The 21,457-nt window shown below is 44.3% G+C and overlaps 1 protein-coding gene across 3 annotated transcripts in view; it reads left to right on the forward strand.

The window, feature by feature from the left end:
- Positions 1 to 9,400, forward strand: part of LOC145389976 (uncharacterized) — a 30,667-nt gene extending 21,267 nt beyond the window's left edge. For all 3 annotated transcript variants that reach the window (XM_080265072.1, XM_080265071.1, XM_080265073.1), the window contains one exon: positions 9,278 to 9,400. In XM_080265072.1, coding sequence (XP_080121198.1) covers positions 9,278 to 9,298 — 21 coding nt within the window. In that variant the 3' untranslated portion in view covers positions 9,299 to 9,400. The remainder of the gene's footprint in view (positions 1 to 9,277) is intronic.
- The last annotated feature ends 12,057 nt before the right edge of the window (positions 9,401 to 21,457 follow it).

Raw genomic sequence — 21,457 nt, forward strand, 5'->3', positions numbered from 1 at the left:
TGATGGAAAGTATTATGAGAAATACCTTGAGAAGGTCTGGCCATTTGGAGGGAATGGAGAAGAGACACTGACTAGCAGAGTGTAGGTGAGGTGGAAGGGGATGGGGGAGGCTGAGGATGAGATGGAAGGAAGGACTGAAGAGGTATATATATATATATATATATATATATATATATATATATATATATGTATATATTCAAGTACTTGGGTAGTGTCATGAGTAAGGATGGAACTTTGGGGGATGAAGTGCGTGAAAGAGTACAGCAGGGAAGGAAGGTTGTTGGTTCACTGAAAGCAGTGATGAGAAATAGGGAGGTGAGTATGGAAGTTAAGAAGTCACTGCATGATAGTATTGTGATCCCTACCCTGATGTATGGAAGCGAGGTGTGGACCTTGCAAGAGGGGAACAAGTCAAGAGTGGGAGCAGTGGAAATGAGTTACTTGAGAGGAGCATGTGGAGTGACATGGTGGGACAGGTTGACGAATGAAGAAGTGAAGGAACGTTGTGGGGTGGATGTGAATGTGATTGAGAAGATTAGGAGAAATGCACTGAGGTGGTTTGGACATGCGAAGAGTATGGAGAATGAAAGACTAACTAAGAGGGTGTATGTAGGTGAGGTGGAGGGAGGGAGAGGGAGGGCTAGACCGAGGATGAGGTGGAGGGATGGAGTTGAGAGGTATATGAGGGAGGGGGGGGTGAGTTGGGAGGAGGGTAGTCAAATGGTGGGTGACAGAGCGACTTGGAGGCGTTTTGTCTGCGGCCACCCTTTGCGGGATTAGGGCGTCGGGCTATAGATAGATAGATAGATGTTAAGCATATGGGTTTACATACCAACATAGGAACTAGACGAGGCCCATGTTCACGATATAACCATCTCAGTGTAAGATGTCGTTACAGTAGGTCTTGATTTCACTGTGTCGATAACTATTCATATGGAAGAATACGATTCTGGTCGGACTTAATTCGTTCTATTATGGCACTTCCGAAAATTTCACTGTGTGGGTACAGTATCTTTTATAAGTTACAGTAGGTTTCTTTTGTGTGAATAATAATGACGTAAAAAAAAATAAGAGGAATGGGGAGACTGTATTAGAACACACACACACACACACACACACACACACACACACACACACACACACAACTATCTATCCGTCTACTTGTCTATTTCTACCTATATCTATCTGGCTGTTTTTCTGTAGATCGATTTGTCTATCTATCTATCTCTATCTGTCTATCTATCTATCTATCCATCTATCTATCTATCTATCTATCTATCTATCTGTATATATCTATCTATCTATATATATATATATCTATCTATATATATATATATATATATATATATATATATATATATATATATATATATATATACTGTATATGAGAGGCAAATAGACAGAGAGAGAGAGAGAGAGAGAGAAAGAAGGGGAGGGGTGGATGTAGGGAGTGAGGACAGGTGAGGTGAGGAATGGCTCCCAATCCCCAAGGAATTACCTACTCAGGTCATTTTGACTAGGGCAGACACACACACACACACACACACACACACATATATATATATATATATATATATATATATATATATATATATACCCAGGATGCTTCCCCCAAGGAAAGTGGGGTAGCCGAGACAGGTCGACACTTACTCATCCACTCTAACACGGTCATTCGCATCTTAGCCCCAAGGAGGAGAAGGGACAATTCCTCACCGCACGAGGGACAATTGCGCCGTGCAATCAGTGACATCCACAGCAAGGCCCTACAGCAGAGCTGGTTTACACCTGCCACATCATAATAGACCCATCCCTTTACCCTCATCTGCCTGATCAGCTGATCAGACAAATGTAGGAGAATATCCCCCCAAGGCTGCGTCATCATTTATTCATTCACAATTTCTCTCCATTCATTTCTATCACGCACAGCCACTCTTCCTTGCTCTACAAACATCCCTCTCACATCCAGGCAGAGGAACTCCTTGAGAGTGAAATGGCTGGGAAGCATGCCGGCACGTGACTGGCTACAGCATAGCTGGGTCTTTCGGGTGTGGGCAATCAGGCAAGTTAGCTGCCTACTGCGACTGCAACACAATGGCGAGGTGTTCAGGAAGTTAGCCAAAGAAACCTTGATGGACTCTGAAAGAACAATAATGGCCCCCAGTCCCGTGCAGCCCTTAAATGGGCAGGGGTGCTAAGAATCTCACGGTGCCTCAATTACAATCTAATTCCTTTGTTAATGCAAAAAATACAATTAAAATTGGTAACTGGAATGTGAGAACGCTAAATCATGACGGTAAAATCGATGAGTTAGTGAAGGTTTTTCAAAATTACGGACTTGATATTTGTGCTCTGACAGAAACTAGATTAACTGGAGTCGATAAGTTGGATTTGGAGGATGGTATACGTTTATTGATATCTGGCCGACAGGATGGAATGCATTATCAGGGAGTAGGATTGTTGCTGGGTTGTAAGGCAAATAAGGCTTTATGTGAGTGGGATCCTATAGATGAGCGATTGTTATACGCACGGTTTAAATCAAGTCATGGCAACATCAGTCTGTTTGTGTGTTATGCACCTACTAATGATGCACTCGATGAAAGGAAAGACACATTTTATGAAAAGTTGCAAGAAGGAGTAGGAAGGGTACCTAGACATGATGTTTTGATCTGCGTTGGAGTCTTTAATGCAGTAATGGGCTGTTCAAATGAGGGATTTGAGGCATGTATGGGTAAGATGGGAGTTGGTAGTAGGATGAGTGAAAACGGAGTGAGGTTTGGAAGCTTCTGTCTAGCAGATGACTTAGTCATCGGGGGCACACTCTTTCAGCATTGCAATATACACAAGACAACTTGGGTGTCGCCGTGTGGAAAATATAAAAATCAGATTGATCACATCGCTAGCAGTAGGAGGCATAGAAGTTCTCTGCTAGATGTTCATGTTAAACGGGGAGCGGATATTGGTAGTGACCATCAACTCAGCATTGCAAAAATAAGGTTTAAACTTAAAAATCAGAAGAAGGAAAAATCTGGTGTTGGTAGATACGATATTGTTAAGCTTAGAAGGGAAGGAGAAGAAAAGGAGGAATTCAGATTAGAATGCAGAAATAGGTTTTTGGTGTTGGAAACGTCGGAAGAGGGGGAAAGAAGTGTAGATGAGGTGTGGGAGGATGTGAACAAAGTTTTGCATGAGACTGCTGAATGTACGATTGGAAGGAGACATAGATTCAGGAGAAAGAAATGGATATCAGAGGAAACGTGGAATATGATAAAAAAGAGAGGTGAGGCTAAATTGAGGAGTGAGATGCAATGCGTTGATGAACGAGAGATTGAATTAGCAAGAGCTGCGTACTGGAGTTTGAATTCAGAAGTAAGAAGGTTAGCTAGGAGAGATAAAAGAAGATGTGTGGATGAAAAGGTTGCAGAGACTGAAATCTTAATAAACAAAAATGATGGACAGAGTCAAAGAATAGCATATGAATCGATTAGAGAACTGAGTGGTAATGCAGGTAAACGCAAGGAAATACCAGTTAGAGACAGGGAAGGAAATTTATTGACCAAAGATGGAGATATTAAAAATAGATGGAAAGAGCATTTTGAGACAGTTCTTAATAGACCACTACCACCAGAAGAGGATATACCGTCTGCTCAGGAAGATTTAAATATAGAAACAGGAGAGTTGAGGCTTGCAGAAGTGGAGAAAGCAGTAAAACAGTTAAAGAATAATAAGGCACCAGGGGAGGATGGTTTATTTCCGGAAATGTTTAAAGTGGAGGGGATAGATTAATAATGATCTTGACCAAGCTATTCAGTAAGATATGGGTGACGGGGTTACTACCATCAGTTTGGAAGAATGGTGTAATTGTTAAAGTTCCGAAGAAGGGAGACCTGAGTGAATGTGGTAATTGGAGGGGAATCTCTTTGTCACCGATAGCTTTGAAAGTTTTCAGTAGAGTATTGTTAAATAGGTTGGAGCCGGTGGTTGAGGGTATTCTGAGGGATGAACAGGCTGGTTTTAGAAAGGGACGTGGTTGCAATGATCAGATCTTTATAGTTAGGCATTTGATGCAGCAAGTTAATGAAATGAGAGTACCATTAAGTCTTTGTTTTGTTGATTTTGAAAAGGCTTTTGATAGTGTTTCGAGAGAGACTATGGGGAAGATCATGAGACATTATTGAATACCAGAGGAGTTTGTGAGGGTCATTATGAACATGCATGAGGACACATTTTGTATAGTGATGGTTGATGGTTGTCTGAGTGATTCGTTTGAAGTCAAGTCCGGAGTAATTCAAGGTGGTGTTCTATCGCCTTTACTATTTATATTGGTCATTGATTACATTATGAAACGCGTTGGAACAGAAACCGGTGCAGGTATACTTTGGGGAGAGAACAGGAAACTTTTGGATTTAGATTATGCAGATGATATAGTTTTGATTTGTGATGGGCCAGAAGAGATGCAGAGAGTGTTGGACTGTTTGGTGAGTGAAGGTCGCAAGGTGGGTTTGGTTATTAATTGTGGAAAAACTGAAATAATCAATATGAATATGGAAAATGCGCAGGAATGTGTAATTGGAGGTATGGTTGTAAAGCAAGTTGATAGGTTTAAATATTTAGGTACTTATTTAGCCAAGGATGGTTCTTTGAACTTTGAATTCGAGGAAAGGTTAAAGAAGGCTAATCAGGCAAAGGGAATGCTTAAAAATATTTGGAATAATAACGGTTTTTCTGTGCATACAAAAATCAAACTTTATAAGGTAATGGTTAGGAGTATCTTAATTTATGGACACGAGTCTTGGTACAGCACAGTGACTATGGAAAATAAATTCTTGGTGTTTGAAAACAAAGCACTTAGAAGAATATTAGGAGTTAAGTGGTGGGAAAGGATACCAAATAGTAGAATTAGAGAAATAACGGGAGTGCAGCCGGTCGATGAATATGTTAGGTTCTCACGATGGAAGTGGCTAGGACATGTGTATAGGAGACAGGGAATAGTACGAGGTACACCAGGGTGGGTGGCACTTGGTAGGAGAGGTAGAGGAAGGCCAAAAGAGACGTGGGTGAGGACAATGAGATGGGAAGCTGGAGATGAGTGTTGGGGAGATCTTGAGGGGTTAGCACAAGATAGGATGTGGTGGTGTGAGTTCATCGAGGCCCTATGCATCCCCGAGGGTGCCACAGGAACTGATTGATTGACATAAATGTAAGATGTGTTGTACTTCATGAATATAGGATATGGCTGTATGATAGGCCAGCCAGTTGCAAGTAATGGTGTGTGTGTGTGTGTGTGTGTGTGTAATTCACCGGGTCGGTCAGGATCACTTGATGGTCGTGATCGTCAGCTTTTACCCTCCCGGAAGGGAGCTGAGAGCTCATATAGTCCGATCTAAGGGCAAGGCTGTGACCACACACGCACACACCAGTCCCCTTGCTCAAGGGGGACAGTAACCACCCACTTCGTCAGTGAAACTTTTCGCAACGTGTGTGTGTGTGTGTGTGTGTGTGTAAACTTAACCCATTAGCTGTGGTGGCTTCTCTTCAGTTAACATAAAATCGCTTACTGTATGCTGAAGTATATATACATATATATTTATTTTCCGGTCACAGCGTTCATCTAGCACGTCATATACTGTTCAGTTCTGCCGAGTTGCTCTTAGCTGAACGTATCGATGTAACGTTAGCCAAAACAAAATACCGTCTTTGTAACTAATTCGCATCTTACAGTTTCGATATCTAATCTCATTGTTCGTACATCACGATTCTTTAGGCAGACAAGAAAATAATCTACCGAAATAGAAAACGCTAGTTACATGGATAACTGATATATTTTTCGTTCCTGGACTAGGCACATTCTACCCCTCTCCTATTCTGTCCTACTTTAGCCTAAACCAACCCATCCTAACCTACTTTTCTCTGCCCTACCCCAGCCTACCCTGCCCTAGCGTTCCCTACCCTATCCTACCGCTGAGGTCTCCTGTAGGGATACTCGTTCTTCGGTTTTTGCCAGGCTTAGGGAGGTGGAGGAGATTAAGGTGTTGGACATCCGTTCTGGGGGCGGAGAGACTTACAACATTCCTTTGTCTTGGTGTAAACTTTGGTCTACCCTTTCCCTGTCATGACACTTCTCCGGAGTCGATAATATTCCCCATGCAGTGCTGATGTACCTGGATGATGAAGCAGTGTCCTTCCTCCTGAGTCTTATAAATAGAATTTGGAGAGATTCGTCCACTCCTGCTTCTTGGCGGGGGGCTGTTGTCCTACCGTTTCACAAGCCAGGTATTGCAGGTCACCATCTTGGTTTGCGTGGTAGGTTGCCTTTACTGATTATGGAATTTTTCCGTATTGGTGCCAGCTTGTTTCCCTCATATCCTCAAGAGGTGGGAGTGCCTCAAACTAGTGTCCTTAGTGTCACCGTCTTTGCTAAAGTTCAGGAAGATTTTGTTGGCTCTGTTCCGGAGGGAGTGTCTGCCTCGCCGTATCCTCGCTATCCACATCCGTTTGGGTACAGGGTGCAGGCTGCCATGGGGGATGTGGATGTTCCAACCTTTCTTGTTTGTCCTGTGCGTGTACCAAGGATGGCTCCCTGGCTCCTCTCAGGGGTGCAACCGTGTGTTTACTTTCCTGAGAGAGGGGCCTTTCTTTCCTCACAGGCGGCTCTTTGCTATTTTTTTAGAACATGCTTCCTCTCACAGTGTCTCGATTCTCGTATGTACTGATGGATTGAAATCCCGTGAGGGGACAGGCTTGGGTGTTATATTTCCCGATTTCATTCGTGGTAGGAGTCTTCCCCCCATCGTATCTACTTTTATCGCAGAACTTACTGCTATTTTACTCGCAGTCAAATTGATATTTAGCTTCCCTCCTGTTTGTTATACAGTTTTTAGCGACCCTGCCGATCTCCATTTTGTGTTTTCCCGTCCAATCCTCTTTTGTTGTCTACAGTGTTTTAGAATGGCTGTGCTTGCTAGGGACTGCTTTGTGGTTTTGTACCATTGTGGGCAATGAGCATGCTGACGCTCTGGCAAAGGCTGCTGCCTCTCGCCCATCCTCACCTCTCCTCTGCCTCGCTCAGTGATATTCATCTAACCACTCACTGTTTGCTCCCACTGGCAGAGTAGGTGGGATGCGGTGGGGGCCAACAAAATGTGTGATATTTGTGGGTAAACGGGCCCCTTCATTTGCCGAGGTCTGAATGCAGGTGGGAGACGGCTTTATGCTGGCTCCGAATGGGCCATTCCTGGTTCTCTCATTGATTTTTAATGGAGGACTCTCCCCCTACTTTCTGTGTGGAATGCTTCGTCCCCCTGACTCTTCGGCTTTTGCTGATGGTGTCCACTGTTGGGGAAATGCGCCATCGTTACCTCTCTGAGCACCGGGCAGGAGAGGGATTGTAGTCTTCTGTTGGTACTTGGAGAGGATGCTTGTTGTGGTGGAGGGGGAAACCTTTGCTTGGTGTAGGCAGCTGCACTACCGTGTAAAATTTAGTATACAGTGGTTTTAGTGTTCTTAGTGTTTTAGTGTTTTTCTTGTTTTAATTATGAATTGTATTTTGTGTGTGTGTATGTGTGCGTGTGTGTGTGTGTGTGTGTGTGTGTGTATTTCATCTTTTCGAGTGCTTTTATTCTCGTTGTCATCCGGCGGCATATGACCCTGGTTGTTGTATCGCCAGATTTTATTGTATATACTTATTCAGTTCAATTTACCCTACCCTACTCTTCTCAACCCTACACTAGCCTACCTCAGCCTACCCTACCCTACCCTGCCATTGCCGACCCAACTCTACCCTACTTTAACCTACCCTCCCCTGTACAGCCCTTTCACCACTACATTACTTTTCCTGTTTTCTTCTCTCTACCTTCGGATGATTTTCTTCACCTCTACAGTAGAGAGAAATTTCGAACTGGAAGGGTTAAATACTGCCATCATCAACCCCATCTCTATCAGGGGATCTCCTAAGCTGAATAAAATCATGCGGTCAGCTAGGACAATGTAAATAAGTTGTTCTCGGCTTGAAAGATTAAATGATTCTGTCCCGTCATCCTAAGAGGGTTTTCTGAAGCTGTAGGATATCGTCAGAAGCTAGCAAAGAGTAAAAGTGACATCCGCAAACCGAGAGCTCTGCGTCCAGCGCTCCGCGGTTCAAGTCCCAGAGGTGGACAGATGTTTTGACGTGTAGACGTTCCAGGGCGTAGCTTGGTGGCCTACCCTCTAATATTCTGGACTAATGGTGGTCTAGCCTCGTGCCCCTGCGCTCCACCACAAAAAAAAAATAAATAAATAAAAAGGAAAGCCAAGGGTCATGAATGAACTAAAGGACTGAACTAAGCGGAGAAGAACAAAAATCGTAGAGAAGATCGCCCCAAATATGATGAGACAGTGTAGTATAACTGAGTGAAATAGGCGTTGGATATGACGGAACTAAACGGCAGTTATACCCACCTCTCTTCTGTACCCTACACTACCCTGATTCAGCCTACCCTACCCAGCCCTACACTACCCTACCCAGCCCTACACTACCCTACCCAGCCCACCACCACCCAGCCCTATCCTACCCTGCCATAACCTATCCTACCCTCCCCAACGCAGCCATAACCTACCCATGCTTACCCTCGCCTGCCCTAATCAACCCACCTCTATTCAACCCTGCCATAACCGACCCATCCCTACCCTACCTCGGCATAATCAGCCCAATCTAACCTCACTCTGTCAAAACCGACCCGATCCTACCCCACCCTGCCAAAACCAACCCTGTCCTACTCCACCCTGCCAAACACGACCAACCCTTCCCCATCCTGCCAAAACTGACCCAATCCTACCCCACCCTGCCAAAACCGACCCAGTCCTACCCTACCCTGCCAAAACCGGCCCAATCCTACGCCGTCCTGCCAAAACTAACCCAACCTTACCCCACCTGGCCATAACCGACCCAACGCTACCCCACCCTGCCACAACAATCCCATCCCTACCGTACCTTAACCAAACCAGTCTTATCTAACACAGATCGAGTCCCGGAGGTGAACAAAGGTTTTTATATCATATAGACGTTTTATATTTTATATTTTGCAACTTTCAGAGGCATTTACTCAGTTTTAGGAGTCTTATGGATAGGCTCAATCAAACGTATCGAACCTCCCATGTTAGAAAAAATAGCTTAGAGAAATGCGTCTCGTACTGAAGGGGCGGAATGGACAGATCGAGTGACTAAGATATTGAATTATGTATAAGACTGGTTTTGTTGTTATTTCTATTATTATTATTATTATTATTATTATTATTATTTCAGGCAAATGTCCCAGGCTTTTAGACTGGCTGACTAGCGAATATTATTAAGTCTCCCGTGGCTCCGTGCTCCTTCCACTCAAGAGCCTGCACTTCACGCATTCCACGCACAAGATGGCGCCACCGCTGCATTCCTGCGAAGACGAGAGGTCAAGAGGACGACACTTGCTTTTTGTTTGTTTGTTTACTGTAATTGCTTAAAGTTGTGATCCCTCCAACTTGAATGCTCAGTTGTAACTATAGATAACTAGAATACGATGCTAGTCACGAAGAAGGGCTATGAAAAGATACAGAGCTCGTAGTATTGGCTGGATGAATCACTCTTGCGTGATAATCAAAGACGGTGAATAAAACCCACACTTGTAGACGAAGAATATAATTACCAAACAGTTTCGGTGGACACTGCCACCATCTTCAGTGGTCAAGATAGTGAGAGGGAGTGACATACTGATTATAGAAGGGTTCCTTTTTATGCGTGTGTGTGTGAAAGGGTGGGGTAAAGGTGAGGTGGGGTGGGGTAGATTGTAAGCGGGGATTAACCCAAGAGGGGTTTTTGGGGGGACATTACCGGACAGGTCAGGTGTAATTCCTATCTGACCTTACCTGTGTCGTAGCAGGAAGGGACATCCCTTCCTGCTACGACACAGGTAAGGTCAGATAGGAATTACACCTGACCTGTCCGGTAATGTCCCCCCCAAAATCCCCGTTGGGTTAATCCCCGCTTACAATCTACCCCACCCCACCTCACCTTTACCCCACCCTTCCACACACACACGCATAAAAAGGAACCCTTGTATGGTCAGTATGTCACTCCCTCTCACTATCTTGACCACTGAAGATGGTGGCAGTGTCCACCGAAACTGTTTGGTAATTATATTCTTCGTCTACAAGTGTTGGTTTTATTCACCGGCTCGTAGTATTTTTTTCTTTTAACTAAGATACATGAAATAAGCTACGAAAATACGAGCTTACTTAATGTAAATGAATTATAGTACGTTCAAGATGGAGGGAAGGCATTTTGTATTTTGTTTGTGATGTTATAATGTCTCTCAGGATCCTAGGATCCTCTCTCGGCTGAACCAAATTGTCTGGCGTCAGCTGGAACATGATGCTAGAGTTATGTCGGTCGTGATGGGGTTAATGGTGACGGTATTGACACTGTCAGGCTCCTATGACTCACTCAGTCGAATAAAATCGTCTGAGTCAGCTGAAATGGGGTACTAGAGTTGTCCCAAGCACCAGAGGGTTAAGATTCTTAACCCTCTGGTGCTTGGGACAACTCTAGTATTCCATTCCAGCTGACAGACGATTTTGTTCGGCTGAGTGAGTCATAGGAGCCTGACAGTTACTACACTGTCACCATTAACCCCCGCATGACCGGCATAACTCTAGCATCATGTTCCAGCTGACGCCAGACAATTTGGTTCAGCCGAGTGGGTCTGGGGCCTGGGGGGCACTAAATGAAAATATCCAAAAAATATTAAAGGGGGGGCTATATCAATTTTGCCACAGGAGGTATACCAAAATTGGACTTTTTAATAAAACCCCCTCCTCTCTCACTCCCTGTGTTTTGTATATACCCCTCTCTGTCTGCCTGTGGTGTGTCTGTCCCTCCCTCTCCCTGTGTGTGTGTGTGTGTGTGTCTGCTGTGTGAAGGTGGCTGTGTACGTGTCGTGTGTGCCTTGATGTGTGTATGTATGTAGTAGTGTGTCTACTGTGTGAAAGCGGTTATGTACGTGTCGTGTGTGTCGATGTGTGTATGTGTCTACTGTGTGAAGGTGGCTATGTACGTGTCTTGTGTGTGTCTTGGTGTGTGTATGTAGTAGTGTGTGTGTCTTGGTGTGTGTATGTAGTAGTGTGTGTAAGTGTCTTGGTGTGTGTGAGCTGAAGTGTAAGTAAGGGGCCTTGTGGTTTTAAGGAAAGCCTGCTACGCAAACTTCCCTCAGCCACATTTTAAAGAAACCTCTATCACACCGGGACTTGAACCCGGGTCCTCCTGATCAGCAGGCCAGCACCATGCTGACCATGCTACCGCGGCCCCACTAGTATATCGGCTAAAACTTCTACTGTATTTTATTTCTTTACAGGTTACAAAAAATGGGAAATTGAACAACATGCACAGACTAAACTCAATTGTCATGTACCTATTAATGTCGCTTTAGGAGGAGATATCTCGAAATTCCCTGAGCTACTTGGAATACCTAAGCCTGCAGTTTAATGCTAATCATGAACAAGTGCTATGGAAAGAATATAGAGCAGTTGCTACTTATATAAAGGGAGAAAGTAAAAACTGCAACTTAGACTGCTATCAACGGCAGGACTTAAACGATTAACCATATATTACATAAACTTAACACACTGAGTGACACAGAAACTAAACATATGATACAAATTCTTTAATGAAACTTATAATGAGAGTACAAATGACAAAATATACACTGCACAGGAAGACTGAAAAATGTTAAGGTGGAGCTCCAGCTCTCCCTATCACCAGCTTTTCCACCTTCCTTGAGAGTACAGTACTGCCCTCACACGCTGGTACCATACTACAGCCTGCTCCCGATAATAATTATAATAATAATACATTATAATAAAGGACATGGTAATTGGAACTTGGAATGTAAGGGGAGCGAATGATGAGGTGAAAGAGAGAGAGATTGTCCGGGTGCTTGAGGGTGCGAATGTGGATGTATGTGGAATTACTGAAACAAAATGGAGAGGAGAAAGTGTGAGAGAATGGGAGTATGGATGGGGTATATGTGCAGGAGTAGGTGAGAATGAGAGGGCAAAGGAAGGAGTATATATAGTTGTGAGTAAAAGATGGAAGAGGAGCATAAGACAGTATGGATCAGTTGGGTCAAGGATTGTGTGGGTAAAGTTGAAAGTTGGAATACAAATGTGGGCGATTGTGTGTGTGTATGCACCAACGCAAGATCGTGCTAAAAGAGTGAGAGAAGAGTTCTGGACAAATGTAGAAGTGTGCATGGAAAAGTCTGGAAGGAATGACAGAGTGTTTTTGATTGGTGATATGAATGGTAAAGTTGGGAATGTGAAGGTGGATGGAATAGTTGGTGAGCGGGGTGTGCCTGCTGAGATAGATGAGAATGGGAGTGCGTTAGTGGACATTTGTGCTGGGAGGGGGTTGGTGATAGCCAATACCCTCTTCAGGCATAAAATGATCCACAGGTATACATGGCGAGTGATGAGAAGGGTGGGTGGTGAACTGGATGAAAGGAAGGCAATGATTGATTATGTGTGTGTGGATGAAAGGATGCAAAGATGTGTAAAGGATGCAAGAGTGTATAGAGGTTGGGGAAGTGGACTTTCTGACCACTACTTGGTGGTGGCCAGAATTAGGATTCAAGTAAGATGGAGGAATAGAAGAAGGGAAAGACGAGAGGAAGGAGTAGTTGCAAGGAGAGTGGAAAGGTTACAAGAGGATGAAAAAAGGGCAGAGTATAAGAGAGAAGTGGAGGAACGATTGGGCAAATATGAATTGGAGCAGATGGGAGACGTGGAAGGTGTGTGTAGAATATTTACAGAAGAAATATGTGCAGCATGTGATGTGGTGTGTGGAAGGAAGAGAAGACGGAGGGGGGTGCAAGGAACGGCGTGGTGGACTGAAGAGGTGAGACAGGCTGTGTCACAAAATAAGAAAGCATACAATGAATGGATGAGAAATAGGGGCGTGGAAGAAGTTGAGAGGCGGAAGAGAGAGTTATATGTAGAAAGAAAGAAAGAGGTTAAAAGATTAGTAAGAGAGAGTAAGAAGAGAGTGGATGTGGAATTTGGAAGGAATTTAAGTTTAAAGTGGAGGGACTGTAAGAAAATATTCTGGAAAGAGGTGAAAAGAGTAAGACAGGGTGGAAGTGAAGTTAGCAGAGGAGTGAAAGATAAAAATGGTAGATTACTAGTGGAGAAGGGAGAAAAAGTGAGCAGATGGAGAGAACACTTTAAGGAATTGTTGAACATAGAGGATGGAAGTAATGCGAGTATAAGAGGCTGGGGAATGGCTGGGAGGAGGAGGGAGGTGAGAAGACAGGAAGAAATCAGTAGGATAGAAGTTGTGGAAGCAATGAAGAAAGTTAAATCTGGGAAAGCCACAAGAATTGATGGAGAGTGTGGTGAAATGCTGAAGCATGGGGGAGAGATAGTAGTAGAATGGATGTGGAAGATGTGCAGATTGGCCTGGGAGGAAGGTAGAGTCCCGGAGGATTGGAAGTCAGGTATAATTATTCCCTTGTACAAAGGAAAAGGGGAAAAAAAAGTGTGTGGTAATCATAGGGGCATTTGTCTTCTTAGTATAATAGGAAAAGTGTATGTTAGGATACTTATTGACAGAGTTAGAGAAAGAACAGAGAAATTAGTTGGAGAAGAACAGGGAGGCTTTAGGAAGGGAAGAGGTTGTGTAGATCAGATATTCATTCTTAGATCTTTAGTGGAAAAGTTTCTAGAGAAGGGAAAGAAGTTGTATGCGGCTTTCATGGATTTGGAGAAAGCATATGACAGGGTGGGTAGACAAGGATTGTGGAAAGTGTTAAGAATATATGGAGTAGATGGGAAGTTGTTGAATGCTGTGAAGAGTATGTACGATGGTGCGAAGGCTGCAGTGCGTGTGGATGGTGAACTAAGTGAATTTTTCTCTTTGAAAGTTGGGTTGAAACAGGGATGTGTCATGTCTCCATGGTTGTTCAATCTGTACATGGATGGAGTAATAAAAGAGGTACAAGGTAGGGTAGTGGATGTTGGAGTGGCCCTGGTGAAAGAGGATAGTGTCTGGAAACTCCCTGTACTGTTATTTGCAGATGATACTGTGTTGTTGGGTGAAGACGAAGGGGAGCTGCAAGGCTTGGTGGATGAGTTTGGGAGAGTGTGCAAGAAACGGAATCTAAAGGTGAATGTAGGGAAGAGTAAAGTGATAGTCTTTGAGAGGTGAAGTCAGTGAATGTAGAGCGAGGTTGGATGGTGAGGAATTGGAAAATGTGAGTACGTTTAAGTACTTGGGTAGTGTGATGAGTAAGGATGGAGGTTTGGAGGGTGAAGTGCTTGAAAGGGTACAGCAGGGAAGAAAGGTTGCTGGTTCTTTGAAAGCAGTGATAATAAACAGGGAAGTGAGAATGGAAGTGAAAAAGTTACTACATGACAGTATTGTGATACCAACTCTAACGTATGGAAGTGAAGCTTGGACGTTGTTTAAAGGACACAAGTCAAGAGTGAGAGCAGTGGAAATGAGTTATTTAAGAGGAGCCTGTGGAGTCACATGGAGAGACAGACTGACGGATGAGGATAAAAAGGAGCATTGTGGTGTCGATGTGGATGGGATAGGAAGCGTTATGAGGAACACACTGAGGTGGTTTGGCTATGTCGAGAGGATGGAGGGTGAAAGACTGACGAAGAGAGTGTATGTGAGTGAGGTGGAGGGGGGAAGAGGGAGGGGGAGGCCGAGGATGAGATGGAGGGATGGAGTGGAGAGGTATATGAAAGACGGGGGTGTGAGTTGGGAGCAGGGCAGTGAAATGGCGGGGGACAGGGCGACTTGGAGGTGATTTGTTTGTGGCCACCCCAAACGGGATTGAGGCGTCTGGCAATAGATAGAGATAGATAGAAGATTAAATAACTAAAGCTAACACTGATTTAAACTAATACACATCTGGTCCACAGGTCGTGCTGGAGTCTGCTACCTTGACGCTGCTTCCTTGCCGCACTTGTCATACCCTGCTGAAGTTTGGTCTGCCCTGCCGTGAGAAGCCTGACGGTGGTGTGGTGTCTTCCCCTACTCTGAGATGCCTGGTGGTGGTGGTGGTGGTGGTGGTGGTGGCGGCGGCGGCGGCGGCGGCGGCGGCAGCGGCGGCGGCAGGGTATCGTGTCTTCCCCAGCCGTGAGATGACTTGCTGCTGCTGCTGGTGATCTGCCCTGACCTGCCGAGAAAAGCCTGATGGTGATGGTGTGATCTGCCTTGCAAGTCGGGTCGCTCCCCTCCAGGATGTTCTGTGGACAAATGCTACTTTTGAATGCATATTTTATATTGCTGTCTCTGTTAATGTATTCTATACTGAAGTGTTAATAATGAAAACTTAAATTTTCTGTTTTGTTTCATTACCTTTTAATCTGTGGCTTTGACTTAATATAGGTGATAAGTATATTGCGCTCTGCAGTCTTGTGTGTTCTGGGGACGGCTTTTGTGATGAGCTAAGACATTCTGATCGCTTCACCAAATTACTGCTCAGCCGTGTGATCAGTGGCCATAAAAGATTATACAATACAATGATATACAGCTAAGCATAAAAAAGGTTATGGGAATTCTCCACCATGCAATCAATGGACCTAAATTAAAGCCTATATTATAAAGCTAAGCCTGAAGAGGGTTGTGGGAAGTAGATAATGATGCAGGGTAGACACTGGTAATGTTCACTGAGCCGTGCCCGCAACACACAAGAACTGGGTGGCGTAATATATGGACCACCTTGTATAATGAGAGGCCGTAAGTGTGTGCTGACCCACAAACTTGCCATCAATGCCCCGTCATAACTATTACTGTGTCTTGTAGGAAGCACAAAGAAAACAGGCCACAGAATACCTCCTTGTCTCTCGTTCCTCCTACACAAACATACACGCCTTTCACTTTAACTTGGCACAGAGTTTCATTTAAAACATATGAGAATGTCACGCAGATCAGTAGCAGAAACAGCCAATACTACAGCCGAACATCCTTTCCACGGCACTCATTCGTGACTACCATCATATTCTAGTGATAACTATCGCTACTACTCGGCAAACCGTATGGAAACTATAAGCTATCTGTCTATCCATCTATCTATAGCCAGACGACTTAATCCCGTAAGAGGTGGTCACAAACAAGTCGCCTCTATGCCACCCTGTCCCCAGTCATTCTGCATCACTCCCCCTAATTCACACACACCCTCTCTCATATACATCCCAACTCCATCCTCCACTTAAAAGTAATACATTAAAATAACCGTGAATTACTGCCGCACAAGCTGAGCCCTAATCTTACCCAACACAAACACGAAGGAGCTTTAAAGAACAGAAAACAATACCTTGATAGCAGAAGACACTAAGACCACATGTACTGACAGCCTACACCAAGAAACATAACTAATTTCAGTCAGAGACCAAGTGAATATGAGAGGCACACAGTTCATCACTTCAGCTCAAGATCCGTCCCACCTTTGTAACCTTATGTTGCATCATCCTCTCCACAAACAAAATCGAACAACCGCCCAACACTACACAGAGTATCTTTGCAACATATCCCCTCCTCCACCCGACTCTACACTTCCCAGACACATTCACAAACTCACAAACACCCCAGCCAGCCAAAACTTTCTGCCAAACACATACATAAACACACAGACACCCCAGCCAGCCAAAACTTTCTATACCAAACACATACATAAACACACAGACACCCCAGCCAGCCAAAACTTTCTACCAAACAGCATCCTTCATGTGCCACCACCAGCCATACGAGTACACCCTTCAGACACTACCGAACCCAGAGACACGAGTACACCAACCTTCCCTGCTACAATACTAACACAAAATATAACACACATACAATCCCCTGTGATCATACTGCAAAGTGGCACCCCCACACCACAGCACACCCACTCACTTCCTGCACCACACCACCACAACACAGACAGTCCTTCAACATAGCACAGGGTTCACATCCAGAGGAGCCTAAGATGTAACAAGAACAACAACAACAACTCAGGCCAAGTTAAAGTGAAACGAGTCTAGTTACGAAAGGAAAATTTTTTCAAGTTATATTGTAAGCGCTTCGGGTACACAAAGTTACAAGGCCACAGGGAACGAACTGCATACCGAGGGTGTAATACTACGGCGGCTTAGGGGGCTTTATACCACCTTTTCTTCAGTGATTTATTGTTCAACCGAGCGAGCGTAGAGAGCAAGCAAGCGAGAACACTATATGACATGGTATAATAGGGTGGCAGAGAACAGCGCCAAGACTGTGTTGTCTAGGAAACTATTAAAGCCACAACGGATCTATGGACATCATTAGAAACCTAGTAAAAAAAATAATAGGAGTTACTTGAGGGACTTTTCTCAAAATTTGCCGCGCCAGTTCTGATAAAAGGAAAATAAACGTACCAAACTGAGCACCAGAACCGAGTTATTATAGTTTTTAAAACTACTGCTGATCTGTTCAGACAGCTGGAAAGCTTATGAAGAAGTAATTGATACTAAAGTTAAATAGACTTAGCTTTTAACATCAAGCGAGATGGATGGATGGATGGATGGATGGATGGATGGATGGATGTGGAATCGTGGATGCTTGGACCGATGGTAGAGTTCCTGCTGTTTCGTCCTTCCACCTGCTGACAAAAATCATCATCAATATCATCATCATCATAATCATCATAGCTGTCGTCGTCATTATCTTGATCATTATATACACCGTCATTCTCATTATCATTACCATTCTCATCATCATCATCATCATTATCATACTATCATCATCACCTACCTATCTATCTATTTATCTATATCGGTTTATCTATAGCCAGACTCCTTAATCCCGTAAGGGGTGACCACAAGCAAATCGCCTTCATGATGTACTGTCCTCTACCATTTAGCTCAAGTATCCCACTCATATGTTTCTTCTCTTTCCCTTCATCTCATCATCGGTCTCCCCATCCCCCTCTATCCTTCCAGCTAACTCATGTGCACTCTTCTAGTCATTTTCTTATCCGCCATCCCTTTCCTTGCGATAAATAAAGAGACAGTGAACAATGATTTTTGAAACCCATTGAGTGACCTTAGGAATCCAGTATGTTTTTTCAGAATATAGTGTAAATGTTTAGTATTTGTATGGCCAAGAAGAGCAATATCCCTGACCTCATTTGCACTCTTATGATATAAATAGTTCGAGTGTGAGGGAAATGCTGTACACACGCACGCACGCACGCAAATACACACAAGCATGCGCGGACACACACACACACACACACACACACACACACACACATTCTCTCTCTCTCTCTCTCTCTCTCTCTCTCTCCTACACACAGTCACCAACTACATTTGAAGAGAAACGAAAAACAAGAGGTGACTCAGCCATAGACATGAATATCGTCGCCGTCACCATAATCATCGTCATCACCATCATCATCGTTGTCGTAGTCATCATCATCATCATCATCGTCATCATCATCATCATCATCATCATCGTCATCATCATCATCATCATCGCCAGGAGCAACAGCGTCAAGCACAGCAATCATCACAACCCTGTTAAAGAGTTACTACATAAGTTCCATCACCGTCATCATCATCATCATTATTATCTCAACTGCTTCATCATCATTACAATCACCATAATCTCGGTCCAGTTAGTTGGTTCAGGAGTTTCAACATCACTATCATCAGCAGCATCACTATCATCTTATCAATATCATCTCCGACAACCCTATTATCATCATCATCAGCCTGTGACACACCGCTGCAGGATAAGGACCCCTGTTCAATCTAACTTGGCGTAAAATTGCAATCTCTTTCTTAAATTTTGTGTTGTGACAAGGGGTTAACACTAGATTGATGCTAGTCACGAAGAAGGGACGTGGAAATGATGCAGAGCTGTATATTTGTCCAAATTTACCACTGCACTACGGGAAATCAGCTGCAAAAAAACGACGATCTCGGCCTAGGTAAATGAAGGAACAACACCATAATATACTTTGTGTGTGTGTGTGTGTGTGTGTGTGTGTGTGTGTGTGTGTGTGTGTGTGTGTGTGTGCATGCGCTTCAGGACAAAATAATTTACATACAATAATTATTTCCATCACATTGTCCCTCTCATATCTGAATCGCACTTATCAGTATACATTCAGGTCCCAAACTGTACTGTTGGGTGGACATGGACAAGGAGGCAGGCAAGCCTAGTCCATCAGTCTGATCGGAACGAGAATCTACAGGATGACACTCACACTGCTATTTCACTGGTCTGAGACACCAAGATTGAGGCGGTACAAGGCCTCCTCATCTCCCTCACACTAACAGCCCCCTTTGTCTCATCAGAATTACGTCTAGTAGCCTCATAGGTAATATTTCTTTGGGCCATGATACTTCCTGGCTGTCAGTGCGATATCCTTGTGTCCTAATGTAGTCACCTTAATGGCTAAGAACAGCAAATATCCAACACTTACCTCAGGGGACTGATGCTACAGCAACACACACACACCCTCGTCCTTCCACTGTCATACGGCCACTAGCAAAAGTAGCCAAGTAGCGACGCCTACCAAGACGAGAGACTTGTCCAGCTACTTTTACAACCACTAGATGGTACCCGGGCCCTCTCATGGTAGGGGCAACTCTAGTATTTTATTCCAGGTACTGCTGGGCGATAGCATTCAGCTGAGAGTGAGTCATAAGAGTGTTAATACTGTCTCTATTAACTCTCATGATCATACAGGTCTCTTTACCAGCCCTACCCAAAAATAAATTCTGTGTGTGTGTGTGTGTGTGTGTGTGTGTGTGTGTGTGTGTGTGTGTGTGTGTGTGTGTGGTGCGAGGTGCCTGTGTGTTACCATGGCAACCTCCCCATACCATCACAGTTACATACACACATTTCCTCACCAGCAAGTTCCACTAGAGAGTACTATATGTGTGTGTGTGTGTGTGTGTGTGTGTGTGTGTGTGTGTGTGTGTGGGTGGGTGGATGGATGTGTTGTGTGTGGAGTGTGGGGGTTGGGGATGAATGGTTTGATGTGGTTGCTATGTGTGTGTGTGTGTGTGTGTGTGTGTGTGTGTGTGTGTGAGTGGGTGGGTGAATGTGTTGTGTTTGGAGGGTGGGGAGTGGGGGTGAATGGTATGATGTGGTTGCTGTGTGTGTGTGTGTGTGTGTGTGTGTGTGTGTGTGTGTGTGTGTGTGTGTGTGTGTGTGTGTGTGTGGATGAATGTGTTGTGTGTGGAGGGTGGGGGGTGGGGGTGAATGGTTTGATGTGGTTGCTGTGTGTGTGTGTGTGTGTGTGTGTGTGTGTGTGTGTGTGGATGTTTTGTGTGCGGGGGGGGTGGGGGGGTGGGGTGTGCAGATTGATGTGGTAGCAGTGTGTGTGTGTGTGTGTGTGTGTGTGTGTGTGTGTGTGTGTGTGTGTGTGTGTGTGTGTGTGTGTAACAACGTTACCTAGAAGTCATAGACCGAAAAGAAAGGGAGAAGAATTTGGTAATAACAGGAGTTCCGGATGAGAACGAGGCGTTGGATGGAGCAACAACAGAGGTAAACAAACTAAACAAGATCTGGTCTAAGGTAGGAATCAGTGAAGATGTTCAGTCACATCGAAGGTTGGGAACCACAGGGGCAGACAACAGGCGGCGCGCCATCCTGCTAACAGTTGACAGTAAGGAAACAGGGGACAGGATTTTAGAGAATGCTAGACAGCTTAAGCAGGCTGGTAAGGAGTATGAAAAGATCTTCATAAAGAAGGACGTCCATCCCAGCATCCGGAAAGAGTGGAAGAGGCTGCACGACGCGGAGAAAGCTGAGAGGGAGCGACCCGAGAACGCTGGCTGTGTGATACGCCTGGACACGAGGGAGAGGAAGCTCTACAGAGACGGAGTTGTGATCGACGCCTGGTATTGACAAGGTTACAGCTATGGGTGCGTGGTCTGAAGGGAATGAATCATTTTGAAACACCGAGAACTCACTCACCCCGCCCAACACCGAGGTGCTCACAACACAGGTGTCCAATTCTGATATCCATTCATCACCTTTCCTAAAAGTTTTCTTGCTCATAAAGTGCTTAAAAGGAGTCTTTAGATTATTGATTAACACCCACTTTGACTCTTTGCAAATACTCGATAGTATGAAGGCATTATCATTGGGTAACCGTACATCATCGGGTAAGACTGGATAGGAATATTTATCATGATCTGGTAACTCAACGTGGCTAGGCAATTCTCGAGCAAAGTTTCCAAATCTTGCGTTCATGTCTCCTATTATAACGCACTCCTGACACATTTCACTTGTCTTTAACTCCTCCTGAATTGATGCAAATGAGTCGTGAGAATAGTACGGTGAGTCAGATGGGGGTATATAACAAAATCCAAATAAACGCTTTGGTGCACACCGAAACTGAATCCATATTTGTTCCTCCATACAGGTATCAATAATTACGATTGCATCAGATAAATGATTCTTTAA

The sequence above is a fragment of the Coenobita brevimanus genome, unplaced genomic scaffold (assembly GCF_032717465.1).
Source record: "Coenobita brevimanus isolate Jiangsu-jjx unplaced genomic scaffold, ASM3271746v2 jjx.HiC_scaffold_2675, whole genome shotgun sequence".
NCBI classification, from domain to species: Eukaryota; Metazoa; Arthropoda; class Malacostraca; order Decapoda; family Coenobitidae; genus Coenobita; species Coenobita brevimanus.